The sequence below is a fragment of the Panthera uncia genome (genome assembly GCF_023721935.1).
Source record: "Panthera uncia isolate 11264 chromosome A1 unlocalized genomic scaffold, Puncia_PCG_1.0 HiC_scaffold_17, whole genome shotgun sequence".
Classification (NCBI taxonomy): domain Eukaryota; kingdom Metazoa; phylum Chordata; class Mammalia; order Carnivora; family Felidae; genus Panthera; species Panthera uncia.
In genome coordinates, this window is record NW_026057577.1 from 4577263 (window position 1) to 4591852 (window position 14590).

General features: G+C 55.3%; 1 protein-coding gene and 1 long non-coding RNA gene across 2 annotated transcripts; one reads left to right on the forward strand and one right to left on the reverse strand.

Annotated features, from left to right (window-relative positions):
- The first annotated feature begins 4940 nt into the window (after positions 1 to 4940).
- On the forward strand, positions 4941 to 7125 carry LOC125934826 (uncharacterized). Its single transcript, XR_007461531.1, has 2 exons — positions 4941 to 5384; positions 6441 to 7125. It is a non-coding gene; the product is annotated as an uncharacterized LOC125934826 (long non-coding RNA).
- Positions 7126 to 10595: 3470 nt separating this feature from the next.
- RNF187 (ring finger protein 187) lies at positions 10596 to 14290 on the reverse strand. The gene is made up of 5 exons (XM_049648812.1): positions 14285 to 14290; positions 12993 to 13772; positions 11485 to 11577; positions 11062 to 11283; positions 10596 to 10920 (listed from the first exon to the last, which is right to left on the reverse strand). The coding sequence occupies exons 1-5, from the start codon at positions 14288 to 14290 to the stop codon at positions 10918 to 10920; spliced, it is 1104 nt and encodes a 367-aa protein (XP_049504769.1). The 3' UTR covers positions 10596 to 10917.
- Positions 14291 to 14590: the final 300 nt, after the last annotated feature.

The following is a 14590-nucleotide window of genomic DNA, read 5'->3' on the forward strand; positions in this document are numbered from 1 at the left end:
TTTATCCATTGTGATACCCTATGTCTTTTGGTTGGAGCATTTAGTCCATTTACATTCAGTGTTATTATTGAAAGATATGGGTTTAGAGTCATTGTGATGTCTGTAGGTTTCATGCTTGTAGTGGTGTCTGGTAGTTTGTAGTCCTTGCCACATTTCACTCACAGAATCCCCCTTAGGATCTCTTGCAGGGCTGGTTTAACGCTGATGAATTCCTTTAGTTTTTGTTTGTTTGGGAAAACCTTTATCTCTCCTTCTATTCTGAATGACAGACTTGCTGGATAAAAGATTCTCGGCTGCATATTTTTTCTGTTCATCACATTGAAGGTTTTCTGCCATTCCTTTCTGGCCTGCCAAGTTTCAGTGGATATGTCTGCCACTAGTCTTATGGGTCTTCCTTTGTAAGTTAGAGCCTGTTTATCCCTGGTTGCTTTCAAAATTCTCTCTTTATCCTTGTATTTTGCTAGTTTCAATACGATATGTCATGCAGAAGATCGATTCAAGTTACGTCTGAAGGGAGTTTCTGTGCCTCTTGGATTTCAATGCCTTTTCCTTCTCCAGATCAGGTAAGTTCTCAGGTATGATTTGTTCAAGTACACCTTCATCCCCTTTCTCTCTCTCTTCCTCCCCTGGAATTCCTATGATACGGATATTGTCCCATTTAATTGCATCACTTAGTTCTCTAATTCTCCCCTCATACTCCTGAATTTTTTTATTTCTTTTTCTCAATTTCCTTTTTTTCCCATAATTTTATCTACTAATTCACCTATTCTCTCCTCTGCCTCTTCAATCCATACTGTGGTCTCCCCCATTTTATTTTGCGGCTCATTTATAGCATTTTTTAGCTCCTCATGACTATTTCTTGGTCCCTTGATCTCTGTAGCAATAGATCCTTTGTTGTCCTCTATGCTTTTTTCAAGCCCAACATTAATTTTATGACTATTAGTGTAAATTCTTGTTCAGTTATATTGCTGAAATAGGTTTTGATCAATTCGTTAGCTTTGTTTTTCTCAGTTGAGGATGATATTAGCCGTGGGTCTTTCATATATGGCCATATTATGTTGAGGTATGTTCCCTCTAGCCCTACTTTGTTGACTGTTTTTATCAAGAATAGATGCTGTGTTTTGTCAAATGCTTTTTCTGGATCTACTGAGAGGACTGTATGGCTTTTACTCTTTCTTTTATTAATGTCATGTTTCACATGGAATGACTTCCAAATATTGAATCACCTTTGCAGCCCAGGGATAAATCCCACTCTATAGTGATGAATACTTCTTTTAATGTACTGTTGGATTCTATCTGCTAGTATCTTGTTGAGATGGTTTGCATCCAGGTTCATCAGGGATTTTAGTGGGGTCTTTGGTTTTGGAATCAAGGTAATCCTGGCCTCATAGAATGAATTTGGAACTTTTCCTTCCATTTCTACTTGTTTGGAACTGTTTGCGAATAGTATTAACTCTTCTCTAAATGTCTGGTGTAATTCCACTAGGAAGTCATCTGGCCCTCGATTTTTGTGTCCTGGGAGATTTTTTATTACTGATTCAATTTCTTTGAGAGTTATGCATGCATTGTTTTGAGATGAATATGGATGCAAAAATTCTCCATAAGATACTAGCAAATCGAATTCAACAGCATATAAAAAGAATTATTCACCATGATCAAGTGGGATTCATTCCTGGGCTGCAGGGCTGGTTCAACATTTGCAAATCAATCAATGTGATACATCACATTAATAAAACAAAAGAAAAGAACCATATGATCCTGTCAATCGATGCAGAAAAAGCATTTGACAAAATTCAGCATCCTTTCTTAATAAAAATCCTCAAGAAAGTCGGGATAGAAGGAACATACTTAAACATCATAAAAGTCATTTATGAAAAGCCCACAGCTAATATCATCCTCCATGGGGAAAAACTGAGAGCTTTCTCCCTGAGATCAGGAACATGACAAGGATATCCACTCTCACCGCTGTTGTTTAACACAGTGTTGGGAATTCTGGCATCAGCAATCAGACAACAAAAGGAAATCAAATGCATGAAAATTGGCAAAGATGAAGTCAAGGTTTCACTTTTTGCAGATGACATGATATTATACATGGAAAACCTGATAGACTCCACCAAAAGTCTGCTAGAAGTCTGCTAGAAGCCACATAAGAGTTCAGAAGTGAAGTGATGAACTTTGTTTTGTGAATTTCACCCCAATTAAAACACACATACGCACACATGCACACACACACACACACACACACACACACACACACACTATGGCAATCCCTTACTCCAGAGTTCAACTTGGGAACATTTACAGGATGGCCAATTGGCCATAAGTCCTTCCATCCATGTAGATGCCTCCAGGCTTCAAGTTCAGACACATCCAGGTTTTCCACATGCTGTGACTGGGTGTCTGTGTTCCCCATGTGGCACTTTTCTGCATTTTGCACTAGCAGGACCTCTCACGTTCAGCAATGTTCTGGACTGTGTCTGCTGCCCTGAGCCTTTCCAACCAACCCCTCCTCTTGGGATCCCTGCCCACCAAGTAGAGGGACTGGAGATGCTCCAATGGTCCCACCACCTCTGCCTGTCTACAGAGCATTCCTCCCCAGACTCACTAGGGCGTGAGCCTGTAAGAAGCCACCATCCTCTGGGATTCTGTGCACATATGTGGCAGGGGCTTCTGATATCCTACATCCAGACCACGTACCTTCCCAGAGATTCTGGTCTCTGTCAAAATCTCCCATGGGTACTCAACTCCATTTCTGGTAGACAAGAGTCTGTGGTCCCATGACCCTAGAGTGTAAGGTGGTTGGAGGATCCAGTGGGATCACTGATGATAAGAAATCCACAGTGCTGCCCAGAACTCAGTGATACACTCCCCAGGGACAAGCAGGTTCAGTTGCTACATGTCGCCCACCAGGCTCTGCTGCTTTGACGGGTCATATAACATCTCTAAGCTCCAATAGCCTCTTCTGAAATGCTTGGAAGTGTCACTCCATGGTGCCACTGGAAAGCATAACTATTTGCAACTGTTCTGGGAGCAGTGAACTACAATTCACAGGGAAGGCAGTATCATTACACTGTCAGGAGGAACATAAGCAGATTGCCAAACCAGGACCAGTGGCAGCCAGTTGAAAAAACAAAACAAAACAAAACAAACAACACACAGATAAAAAATTAAGCAACTTTCACAAGGAAAAAAAAAAGTCAGTCAAAACCAATCTGCTCAGGGCAGTCTGCTGCCTGCAGGTGAAACACACACAGGTCAGCACAAACTTTTCAGAAAGCTTGGGGTCCAGGTAACTGCCTGGAGGGTGCAGAAGGGGTAAGAGCAGCCAGGACATAAGAAGCCCAGGAGGCCAGAGGGAGGAGGCAGTGTAACAAGGCCCCAGAACTATTTGGGTTTGTTTTTTTTTTTTCAAACCTGCTTTTCTTGCAGGCTGCCAGATTGACCTGTTGACCTAGGTTTCTTTGCTAACTCAGCTAACAGGCACCTCTAGACTTCTCCACTTTTGTCCTGGTTCAGAACGGGCCAATACGAACCCACGTGACTGGGAGATACTGGAAGAGCTCAGACCCTGTCTGGGGGGGGGGGGGGGGGGGGAACAGAAGTCAGCAGTACAGAGGAAGGCACCTGCAGTTTCTGCTTCCTGCTAAAATCAGTTGTGGCCTTTGGGGACTGAAAACCATCCTGCAGGGGCGCCTGAGTGGCCTCCTCAGTTGGACCTCCGACTTGGGCTCAGGTCATGATCTCGAGGTTGGTGGCTTCCAGCCCCGCATTGGTCTCTGTGATGACAGCTCAGAGCCTGGAGCCTGCTTCAGACTCTGTGTCTCCCTCTCTCTCTGCCCTTCCCCCACTGATTCTCTCTCTCTCTCTCTCTCTCTCTCTGTCTCAAAAATAAACATTAAAAAAGTTAGTAAAAAAAAAATTTAATTAAAAATTTAAAAAAAAAACAAAAACCACTACCTTGGAAGTTCACACATTTTACGTCCTTACCTTTCTCTGCCTCCCCCCATCCAGGGCCGGCTGGGCCAGACTCAGGGAGGCTAGATTAAGGCTCACCTCTGGAGTCCTCTGCGCCAGACTGTTTCAGGCCATGGGCACTTGGAAGAACCTAAGTAGGGTCTTAGTTGCGGAGGAGCCGAGAGTACAACACTAGGTGGGAAAAAGGGGGTGAGCGGCAGGGGAGGGGTGGGGGAAGAGGGAAGTTTTCCTCAACCCTCTTAGGAGTCCCTGGCCGCGTCTGAAAATGAAACCGACAGAGGCAGTGTCACAGGAGAAAAGCCTACGACCTCATTCAATAGAAGCTTTAAGGGAGACACACAACCTTCCTAGGAGACAGACCGGTGTATTGAAGGCTAGGCTCAAGAAGAGTGCGCAGCCCTGGAGGAACAGGATTAAGAGCCTGGGGTTAGCTTTGCACCCAGGTGAGGAGCTCAGCAAGGCCTGCCTTGGGGTTCCCCGTATTCGGAGATAAGGCGTTAAGGGCCTGGGCCATTACCAGCCTGTGTGCCAACCTTGGCTGTAGGACTTCAGCCGCACAAAGACAAGGAAGGACAAGGACAGACGAGACGGGAAGAGACAGCAGTAGGTCTTCTGGCTGTGTTCGGTGTTGTAGCAGCACGGCCTGGACGATGGTCGCGCAGCCCAGCAGCTTGTGCAGCTGGGGGTCGTAGCGGGTGGCCAGTTGCAGGCTGACTGGATGATGCGCGCCCTCTTGCCTGCGTGCACCTTGCAGCCCTGCAAGTCTTGGTTACATGCCTCCCAGTCAGTCGCCGGCCAGAGAGCTTTATATTCCGGGAGCGCCGCCACTGGATGCTGTATTCATCAATGGAGTGTGGGGACTTGCGGCCCTGGATCCTCACTGGCTGCTGTGCGACGCCGTGTCCTGCGCTTTGTCCAATCAGACGAGATCTGGAAAGTCGCTTCATTTGCATACAGCCCGGGAGTGCGGTCCTAGCTGAGCTCCCGGCTGGGCTCGCGCGCTTTGAAGGCGCGTGCTTTGGAGACGCCTGCGGCTCTCCCGCCTCCCGGTCGCCCCTGCGGGCTTGTCTGGCATAGGAATGGGCCTTTTGGCTCGGGCACACTCCTCAGGCCCCCGTTCAGGCTCCGGTTTCCTCCGAAGTTGCTGACCCCGGCTGGCAGGCGGGGTGCGCGGTGACCGCGCAAGCCCGCGGCAAGAGGAGGCGGGCAGCGAGCACAGAAACAAGGAGCACTAGAGCGGCTGGGCTGGACTTCCCAGAGTGTCGCCTACATCCTGGTCGCCATGGCACCGGCCAGGCGCTGCGCCCCAGCTGTGCGTCCCCCTCCACCGGGGCAGGAGGGCCCGCTCGGTCACAGGAGGCGAAGAGGTGGCGCTTCGGAGCCTCGCAGTCAGAATAAAATTCCTCAAGGTAAGGAAAGAAAGGAGGCTGCGCGCAAGAGCGACCGGGAGAGGTTGCCTGTGCAAAAGGAGACCCCATCCTTGGTCACCGAACGAGTTCAGTGGTGGTTTTGCTGTGGGATTGAGACCGTTTACAAGATGATTGTTCTGCCCAGAAGGAGACATGAGTTTGTATCCATGGCCCACGTGTTGCGTTTTCTGTTGCTTTTTATGTAAATTTGCTCACTCGTTCGCGCAAAACCGACCTGAAGAAACAAGACTGTGGAGATGGTTGTGTCCTTTGAAAGTTTCATTCTGACTGGTTGACCTACTTGACTATTTGTTGTGCTGATGATGTTTTAACTGACATTTTTTCCTTTCTAAGTGGTTTCATACTTACTTGGCTCACTAGCACATCGCTTCGCGGAGGAAGGTTTAATAAAACCTCAGAGTCCAAAAGATTATCTTCAAAAGGGGGGTGGGGGTGGGGGTGGATTTCAGTGTATTTGTCTCATTTAAATTAGGTCTTCAGGGACGCCCGGGTGGCTCAGTCCTCTTCAGCTCAGGTCACCAACTCACAGTTCATGTGTGTGAGCCCCACATCAGGCTCTATTACTGCACAGCCCAATGCAAACCTCTGCACCTCCCCCACTCACACCCTCGCTCTCAAAATAAATTTTTAAAAAATATTTAATAAATCATGACTCCAGAGTAAGATTCCTGTTAGGAAATGAATGAAACACCTCAACTTTGATAAGCCATCTGACTGAGGGGACTCCCGAGCGCCTGGCAGCTACTTTACTGCTTTTTTATTTCAACATATTTGAGAGCATGCTCCAGAGCGGGGGAGGGGCAGAGAGAGAAGCAGAGAGAATCCCAAGCAGGCTCAGTACTGTCCTGGAGGAGCCAGAGGCAGGGCTCGAGCTCACAAACCTCAAGATGGTGACCTGAGCTGAAATCAGGAGTCGGATGCTTAACCGACTAAGCCACTCAGGCATCCCTTTACTGCTTTCTTCTGCCCAAACAAATGTCACTTTCTGATGAGTTCCAGCTGTTACCCAGTTTGTGGTCTTTTGTGTCCTTCCAGGAACTAGCCTTCCCTGAGAAGATTCTGGGCACGCACTGTGCCAGGTCTTTGGATGCTCTGGGGACAGCGGCTCTGGAAGCCCAGGGAGACCCAGGGCAGGGGGCTTCTGGAAGCAGCTGCCGCTGGGGACCCCTGCCTGGCTTGGAGTCTTCAAGACAGGAAAGAAGGAAAAAGAAGACATTCCAAAGAGGATGGGCAGAGGAAGATCCCCAGAAATCTGCATGGTGCGTGGGGGGCCAGAGACCCGTGGAGTCTGTAGGTCTGGACCAGTATACATGCACATTAGAGTCGATGTTCTCTGTTCATTTATTGCAGCCCCCAACACCTTCCAGGATGCGCACCGCTGTCATATTCCAAAAGCTTCTCAGGATTTTCCCCCCCAAACACGCACAGGCACCCACACACTTAATGAGGAGCCAGTTACAGAAATCCGAGTGACTTACGCCACCCTGGAACTGACTTCCTTCCCAGGCATGAAGTCCTGTGCTAGGTAGGGACCCCCAGTCCCTGCTGGGTCACCTTGGTGCCTTTTCTTCTGCTTTGCTGTCACTTCCTTTATCTTCATTGCCCTCCCCAAAGGCACCTACTCAGACAGGTACCATTCACCAGTTTTTGGAGTGTCCTGCAACCTTGAATTGTTCGGCGTGCACACATTTTAAGTTTCAGTAAAAAGTTCGTCCTGTTGTTTTTTTTTTTTAGTTTAATTTTTTTAATATCTTATATTTGAGAGACTGAGTGCAAGCAGGGGAAGGGCAGAGAGACAGAGGCAGAATCTGAAGTAGGTTCCAGGCTCCAAGCTGTCAGCACAGAGCCCAATGCTGTGCTCGAACTCCTGAGCAGTGAGACCATGACCTGAGCCATTGTTGGAATGGACTGAGCCACCCAAGTGCCCCAAATAGTGCCATCTTATACTTCTTTATTTTTGTGACTCAGCATGGTGCCCTTAGACAGTCCAAGTTCCCCTGTGTCTAGTTCCTGTGTCCCCAGGGCTGCGGCCTACTCCGTGGCCTCCATCCCCCATTTGACTTCCCACCTCCCCCTTGTGGGGCACTGGAGTCTGCCCTGCCCACCCCCTCCCCCATGACAACAGAGACTTGAATGCTGGCATGTGCATCACCCTGTGGGCCTGGGGAGGACATCTTTGCAATAGGACATTTGTAAGCAGGGTTGCTGGGTCCAGGGTCACTACACCCTAAATGCCAGGACATCTGGCAGCTTGAACTCCAGAACGCAGCAGGAGAGCAGGGGCTTGGGGTAAGGGTGCGGGGGAAGGGGGGTTGCTGTCCACTGCCCCATCTCCATCCGGACATTGTTGACTTCCAGGCACTACTAACTTTGAGCATTTCTCCCTGGGCTTCTGAGCCTTCTGGCTCCTCTTCTGCACCAGCCTGGGCTGTGGGTCTTGAACCCCATTACTCTGGGCTCTTCCTGATCTGCAGGAGTTTCCTGCATGGTCTTAGTATGACCCACGTCAGTTGTGACACGCCAGCCTGCGTTAACTCTGGCCGCGGGCCGCCTGGCTGAGCAGAACAGGCATTTTGTACAAGCCTTTGTATCTTACCTGAGGGGACAGTTCCAAGCACTGGGTGGCCCCACTGGCAGGCAAGGATTGACAGTATTCTCTTGCTGTGACCCCACCCCGCCGCAGGACCCCCACCGCCCACGGTGAGAGGGTGGGTGTCAGTGCCCAGGTCTATAGAGTTCTGCCCCTTGGGAGGAGCTGCACCTGCATCCAGGACACCATCGGCAGACCAGCCTCTCCCCGGACATCTCTGCTGGTCTTAGGCAAGCACATCCAGTCGGGGCACCCTGTGTGCACATCTCTGCAGGACCAGCTCCACCACACAACCCCCACACTGTAACGGGGACCCAGGTCATGCCCAACCTCTCAACACTACAAACAAGGTTCCGTGACTGTCCGAGGTGCACCAGGGCCAGAAGATGCTGTCATCCAAGGCACGCTGGAGTGCGGTGACACAGGGTACAGGGTAGCACCCGGCCCGGGGTGTAGTTGGCTGGGAGGCAATCTCTGAACCTAACCCCCAGGGCACCCTGCTAGGAATGTCTGTGTGCCCAGGGGCCCTGGGCCACTCCAGGTGGCCTGACCACGTGACACAGGGCAGGGTCTCTGGTCTGCGGCTGGACTTCATGGCACCTGTGTTGGGCACTTTTACTGGACTCTGCTGCTCCCCACTTCTCCCTTCAGCTGACCTTTACCTGTCTCCTCACCCTGTGATAAACGGTCACTGTGAGCACCACAGCCTTCAATGAGCTCTGGGAGCTTTTCTGGCAAATCGCCAAGTCTGGGGGGCTGGGGGCGGGTCCCAGGCATGCCCCCCCCCCCCACTGACCTCCCAGCCAGCCTGCCTCTCCTGTTTATGGAGCTTACTCTCTCAGGCGGCTGTTCAAAGCAGCGGTGCTGGCTCACACCCCCTCAGGGTGTCCTGACCCACATCATCCGGGTTCCTTGTTTCCAGCCCTAACAGAGAACTGGGGCGCCACCTCCCCGGCCCTTCCCAGAGCCTGTCTGACCAATGGTGTGGGCACCTCCTGCCGTGCTGCTGTCCTGCACCTGGTCAATCAGCCCCTCCGCTGGTCAATCCAGCACTCCACAGAGTGCAAAGGGCCCCCCAGTGTGTCTCTCTGCCTGCCAGACTCAACATCCCTGAAACTGGAAACAAGCAGGTCCGCCTGGGATAGATAAGGGGGATCGGAGGGAAAGGCATTTGGGCCCTGTACAAAGGAACCAGTTTCCTCAAAGTGCCCCGGTCTTCTAGCAGACAAATCTCCACTTCGGGGCCTCCGTGCAGAGCGCTGCCTACTCTCCTCGGGCTCCTGCCCCTGCACGGACCTGGATCACACGGAGGGGCACACACGAGGACCGCTGAGAGCCCACACGAGACCTTGCTTTGCTTGTCCTCACACGCAGGAGCTTGTGAAGATATTGTACAGTTTCTGTAAGATGTCATTTGAGCGCAGACTCGAAGGCAGGGGACTGGCCGGCCGCACAAATCTGGAGGAGCAACACTATTCCACAGGGGAATAGGGGCGCGAGGGTGGGGGGGTGCCAGCAGGGAGCAGGCAGTTGGGGTGAGTCACGAGGCCCTGGAGGCCAGCGGGGCACTTCGAGAAACTACCAAGTGGGCAGTGGGCCTGGCTGCAACTGCAGGCCATCCACACTAGAATGTTCCTGGCTTGCTGGACACAGGCTCCCTACAGTGCCCTCCCTATGTCCACCCCACATCTAGAGCGGGACACTTCTAGCACCGTCCCTGGGTCTGAGGAGTCAGGATTATTGTTACTTGGCCATGGTCTCACGGTTTGTCCAGCACATCTCCACAGAGAAGGAAGGCAGGCAGCTGGCCAGGGTCACTCAGCGGAGGCAGAGAGCCCATCAGAGAGAAGTCCCATCTGCGGGAGCCCTCTTCCTGCAGCAGTGTGGATACAGCACGTCCCTGGAGACCCTCTGGGCGGGGGAGGAGGCAGATGGGAGGAGGGATGCCAGGCAAACCGGCTGGAGCAAGCCCTCTCTACTGGGCTCCATGAACACCAGCCACACCCAAACTCTCAGAAACAGAGGGGCAATAGTGCTGAGGCCTCATCTGGGAATGTGTGACTGCACCTACAGGCCTTAAGTCTGCACCATCTGGGAAGACTCCCAGCCTCAGCCATCTTTAATGGCCCCGTGTCAACATTCTAGGACCCCACATCCCCATCTCTGTGCTGCGTCACTACTGCCTGCCCTAATGTACATGATGATGCTACCACTAAGTCACAACTCTGCCACATTCGTCTGTTGGAGAAAACCTGAAGCAAAGGGAGCCAGAGGCAGAGCGAGAGGGAACATGGCATCCACGTGCAGGCCTGGGGGTGACCTGCACCCGCACTGGTCCTCTGCCCCAGGACACATGCTGTAGGGAGCTCTAGCCACAAACAGTTGACCTGCCCGCCCGCCCTCCCCTCCAGGTGCCGTGAGCCTTCTCTTCCCTGCACCCTAACTGGATGCCCCACACATGTGCAAGGGTCTGGTCTGCATGTCCAACAGAGCGGCCCCATCGTGGGTGGAATTTAAATGGGGTGAGTGCCAGGCCTGCACAATCTGGGCTGCCTGGCAACCGCTGTGGGCCACGGAGACCCCAGGCAAATGAGACTCAGTGACAGCGACAAGAACTTTATGAAGAGTCGTGATACACTGGGGTCAACAGTACCCACCAGTAGCTACAGGTCTCTACGGTAAAACGGTTACAGCCTGGGGACCATGAATACCCACAGGGAAAGGGAACAGGGACACTGTTAGGGGCAGTCTTGGCCCACCCAAGGTGGCCACCCGTGGTATGCATCCTGTGTGTGCACCTCGGTGCAGACCCTCATGGGTGAAGGTCATTGCGGGTCCAGGAGGAGGTGATGGAGGAGCTGCTGGGCAACAGGCCAGGGTGGATGGAGCTGTTACCGTCTGGAGCCAGCAGAGGGCAGGACATCACTGCAGGAGGGTGTGGAGGGAGAGGAAGCTGCTGTGAAAACACCCAGGCCAGAGGCGCCCCAGCCACCTGCTGATGCCTGCCCCCAACCCCACAGGGCCTTGGCACCCTCCTCTGGGGCCCGGACACAATGGGGGGCCCACCTGAAGCAGCATGCTGAGCCCCAGGTTGCGGTGCCTCCTCTCCAGCTCCGAGACAGCCTGCAGCAGTGACCCAAAGCGCTCGGCCGGGTCTGTGTCCTCGTCCTCTGCGGACCCCTCCTCTTTATCCGCCTCCTGCAGGAAACGCTCCTCCTCCTCGGCAAAGAAGGCCCGAAGCTTCTTGTAGTCGGTCAGGGCCTTCTTCCTGCGGTCCATCACGTGTCCCTGCAGGGCAGGCAGGTGGACGGCAGGGAGGGACACCTGTGTCCCAGGGCTAACCCTGGGGCCTCCCGCCTCACCTCTGCCCACCTGGGGAGAAGGGCTGGCTGCACAGCCAGCATCACTCCACTGCATCCCTGCCAAATAGGGTCAGGGCTCACACCCACACCCTCTCCCTGGGTAGACCCCAGGCTGGAGGACACTTGCCTTCCAAACGGCAGCAGCAGACTCAGCCTGACCATGCAGGTCCCGGGCGTCATTCAGGTCTTTCCGCATGATCTCCACAGAACCCTTGTTCTCCTGGAAAGACACATGGTTACTGATGGGTGCAGTCAGAGGTCCAGGGTCCCCCTCACCTGGTCCGGGGGCACTCAGCAAAAACGGACTGCAGGGACCAGAGGGGGTCTCAACAACCTCTCTAAGCTCTCCCCAGAAAGAACTCCGATAGGAAAGGGTCTGCCAAGAATATAACCAGGTAACCAGACATAAGGCCACCCCTTGGGGGGTGCAGGGGGCCCAGTGTTACCGTCACCGATGGGAGGGATGGAGCACGGCTTTTCAAGAGTGCGCTGACCTAGACCTAGGGTTCCCCAGCAGAAGCAGAGCCCAGCTCCTGTCCACCTGCTAGCGGCAGTGCAGCCCCTAGCCACCACCCACCAGTGCCACCGCCCGGGGCTCACACGAACCCCAGGACCCACCCCTGATAATTTGCTGCCATGCTCTCTCCTCCCTCCTCTCAGGTGGGCACGGACCACCCTGTCTCAGCACCAAGAAAGGATCCATCTTTACTCTCGGAAATAGCACTGCCCCCAGCTCTTCAGGGGGAGGGGAGGTGGTCCCCTGGGCCCACCTGCACCCAGACTCTCCAATGGCAGGTTTCTCTCCAGGGTCAGGTGCCCCACGCAATGGTCCACGGCACAGCCAAGGTTTCAGAACCAAGTGGGTGGGGGTCATGGAGCGCCAGTATGAAAATGGTCCAGGTAAAGGCGGGGGGCGGGCCGCACTGGACCACAGCAGGTGACAGCCCAGGCCGACTGCCTGGTCCACTAGACAGAACCTGGGGGGGAGCAGGGGACACTGCCACAGGGTGACGTCACGCCTGGAGGAGGGGAATGAGGTGTGGTAGGTGAAATACGGGGGTGGGGTCAGCAGATGGACACTGTCTTCAGTACGGTGCAGGGAGGGGCGGAACTGTCTGAATCCTAGCTCGGAGAGGAGTGTCGGAGGTGGGGAAAAAAGAATACGGTCCAGGGATGGGGCGGGCACAGCCGCCTTACAGGGCTGGGGGATAAGGGGAGAAGGCACCGTCCAGGAGAGAAAGAAGGGGGAAAGGGCACCGTCCGGCAAATGAGGGGTAACCGAGCACACTTCAGAATAAGGAATCCGGATTGGAAACAGGACAGGGTATCGTCAGAGGGTTGGGGACCGGGAATGACTGGAGGACTGGGCCCCGCTCGGAGGATGGAGACTGCACTGTCCAAGGCCAGAAAGCACGGATGGGGAACAGGACACCAAGCAAGGGGCGGGGGGGGGGGGGGGGGCCCGACCCCGGCCGGGGGGGGGGGGGGGGGAGCCGGGGTTCAGGCTGGGAAACAGAACACCTGCTGAGGGTGTAGGACAGACGGCTGGGGAGGGGAAGTCAGAGCAGCCCGGGGAGGGGGGGTGGGGGACGCAGGCCGGGGACGGGACGCGCACAGGTCGCCGCCCGCGCGCACCTTGCCGCGCAGCGCCTTCCTCCAGCGCGGCTCCCACTCTGGCGGCTCGGGCCCCGCGGCCATGCGGCAGGCGGCGCACAGCGGGCCCCCGTCGGCGCGGCACAGCAGCTGCAGCGCCGCTTCGGAGGCCGGGCCGTCTCGCGCGGGCGCAGCGGCCGCCTCCTCGAGCGCCAGCAGCCGGCGGCTGAGCGGCGGGCGGCCGGGCTCCACGGCGCGCTGCCAGCAGTCGTCGGCGCACTCGGGGCACGGGAAGGGCCCGTCCTCCTCGGCCCAGAAGCGCACCACGCACGCCCGGCAGAAGCGGTGGCCGCAGTCGGCGCGCACCGGCTCTCGCGGCGCGCGCTGGCACAGGGCGCAGGCGGCCTCGGCGGGCAGCGCCAGGGCGGCGGCGGCGGAGGCCCTCGGGAAGGGCGCGGGCGGAGGGACGGTGACCAGGAAGTGCGGGCGAGGCCGGCCCGAGACGCGGCGGAGACCGGGGACGGGGATGGAGAACACGGCCGGAGAGCCTAGGACGTGGACCAGGATGGCGACTGGGACGCGCGGGGCGGGGACAGCGGGGCGCCCCACGCAGGGTCCTGGCAGCGGTGCCCTCCACGCAGGGTCCTGGCAGAGGTGTGCTTCACTCCTTGGGATCCTGGCAGCCGTGCTCCCGTTACAAAGTCCTGGCAGGGGTGCGCGCTCCTCCTCCTTCGGAGTCCCGGCAGCAACGCTCTCCCCGGGAAGGTCCAGGCAGAGGTGCGCGCGGCCCCTCCCGGGTCCTGGCAGCGATGTACTCCACCCCTCTCAGGTCCTGGCAGCGGTGCGCCTCACTCTCCCGTCCGTCGGCCGGCCCACGTCCTCGCACCCTGAAGTCTTACAAGGATGGTCATTTCCCCTTAAATTACTCGTAAACAAGAGGGAGAGGTGTCATATTAGTATATGAAAACTAATTTCTAAATTTTTTTTGTAAGCTGCCAGGACCTGGGCGGCGAGCACCCCGCCCCAGCGCTGTTGGGGCGGGGCTGGAAAACGGCCTCGGTGGGGCCCTCTCCTCCTGCAACGGCTGGGCACGCACGGTCCTGCGTGGGCCTTTTCCTCGTGCAACTGCCACGCGCGGACCCTGCCGCATGCAACCGCCCTGCACGCGCCTTGTCGGGTGGGTCCTTTCCCTGTGCAGCCGCTGGGCATGCACCGTCCCGCTTGGGCCCTTTCCTCGTGCAACCGCCACGCGCTGACCTACCCCCAAGCAACCGCTCTACACGCATCGCCCCGCGTGTGCCCTTTCCTCGTGCAACCGCCACGCGCGGACCTACCGCCATGCAATCCCTCTGCACGCCCGGCCCCGCGTGGGCCCTTTCCCCGTGAAAGATCTGGGCACACGCCGCCCCGTGTGGGCCCTTTCCCTGTGCAGCCGTGCAGCCGCTGGGCATGCACCGCTCCATGTGAACCCTCCCGCAGAGCCTGTGGTCCATTCTCCTGGGCATCCCGTGGCCTGGAGGAATCCAGAGCCAGGAGTTTTCACAGATTCAGACGAAAGAGATCCCAGATGACCCAGAGCTACAGGCCCCAGGACATTTGTTAGAATTTCTTTAGGACTGGGGGGGGGGGGGGGGGGGGGG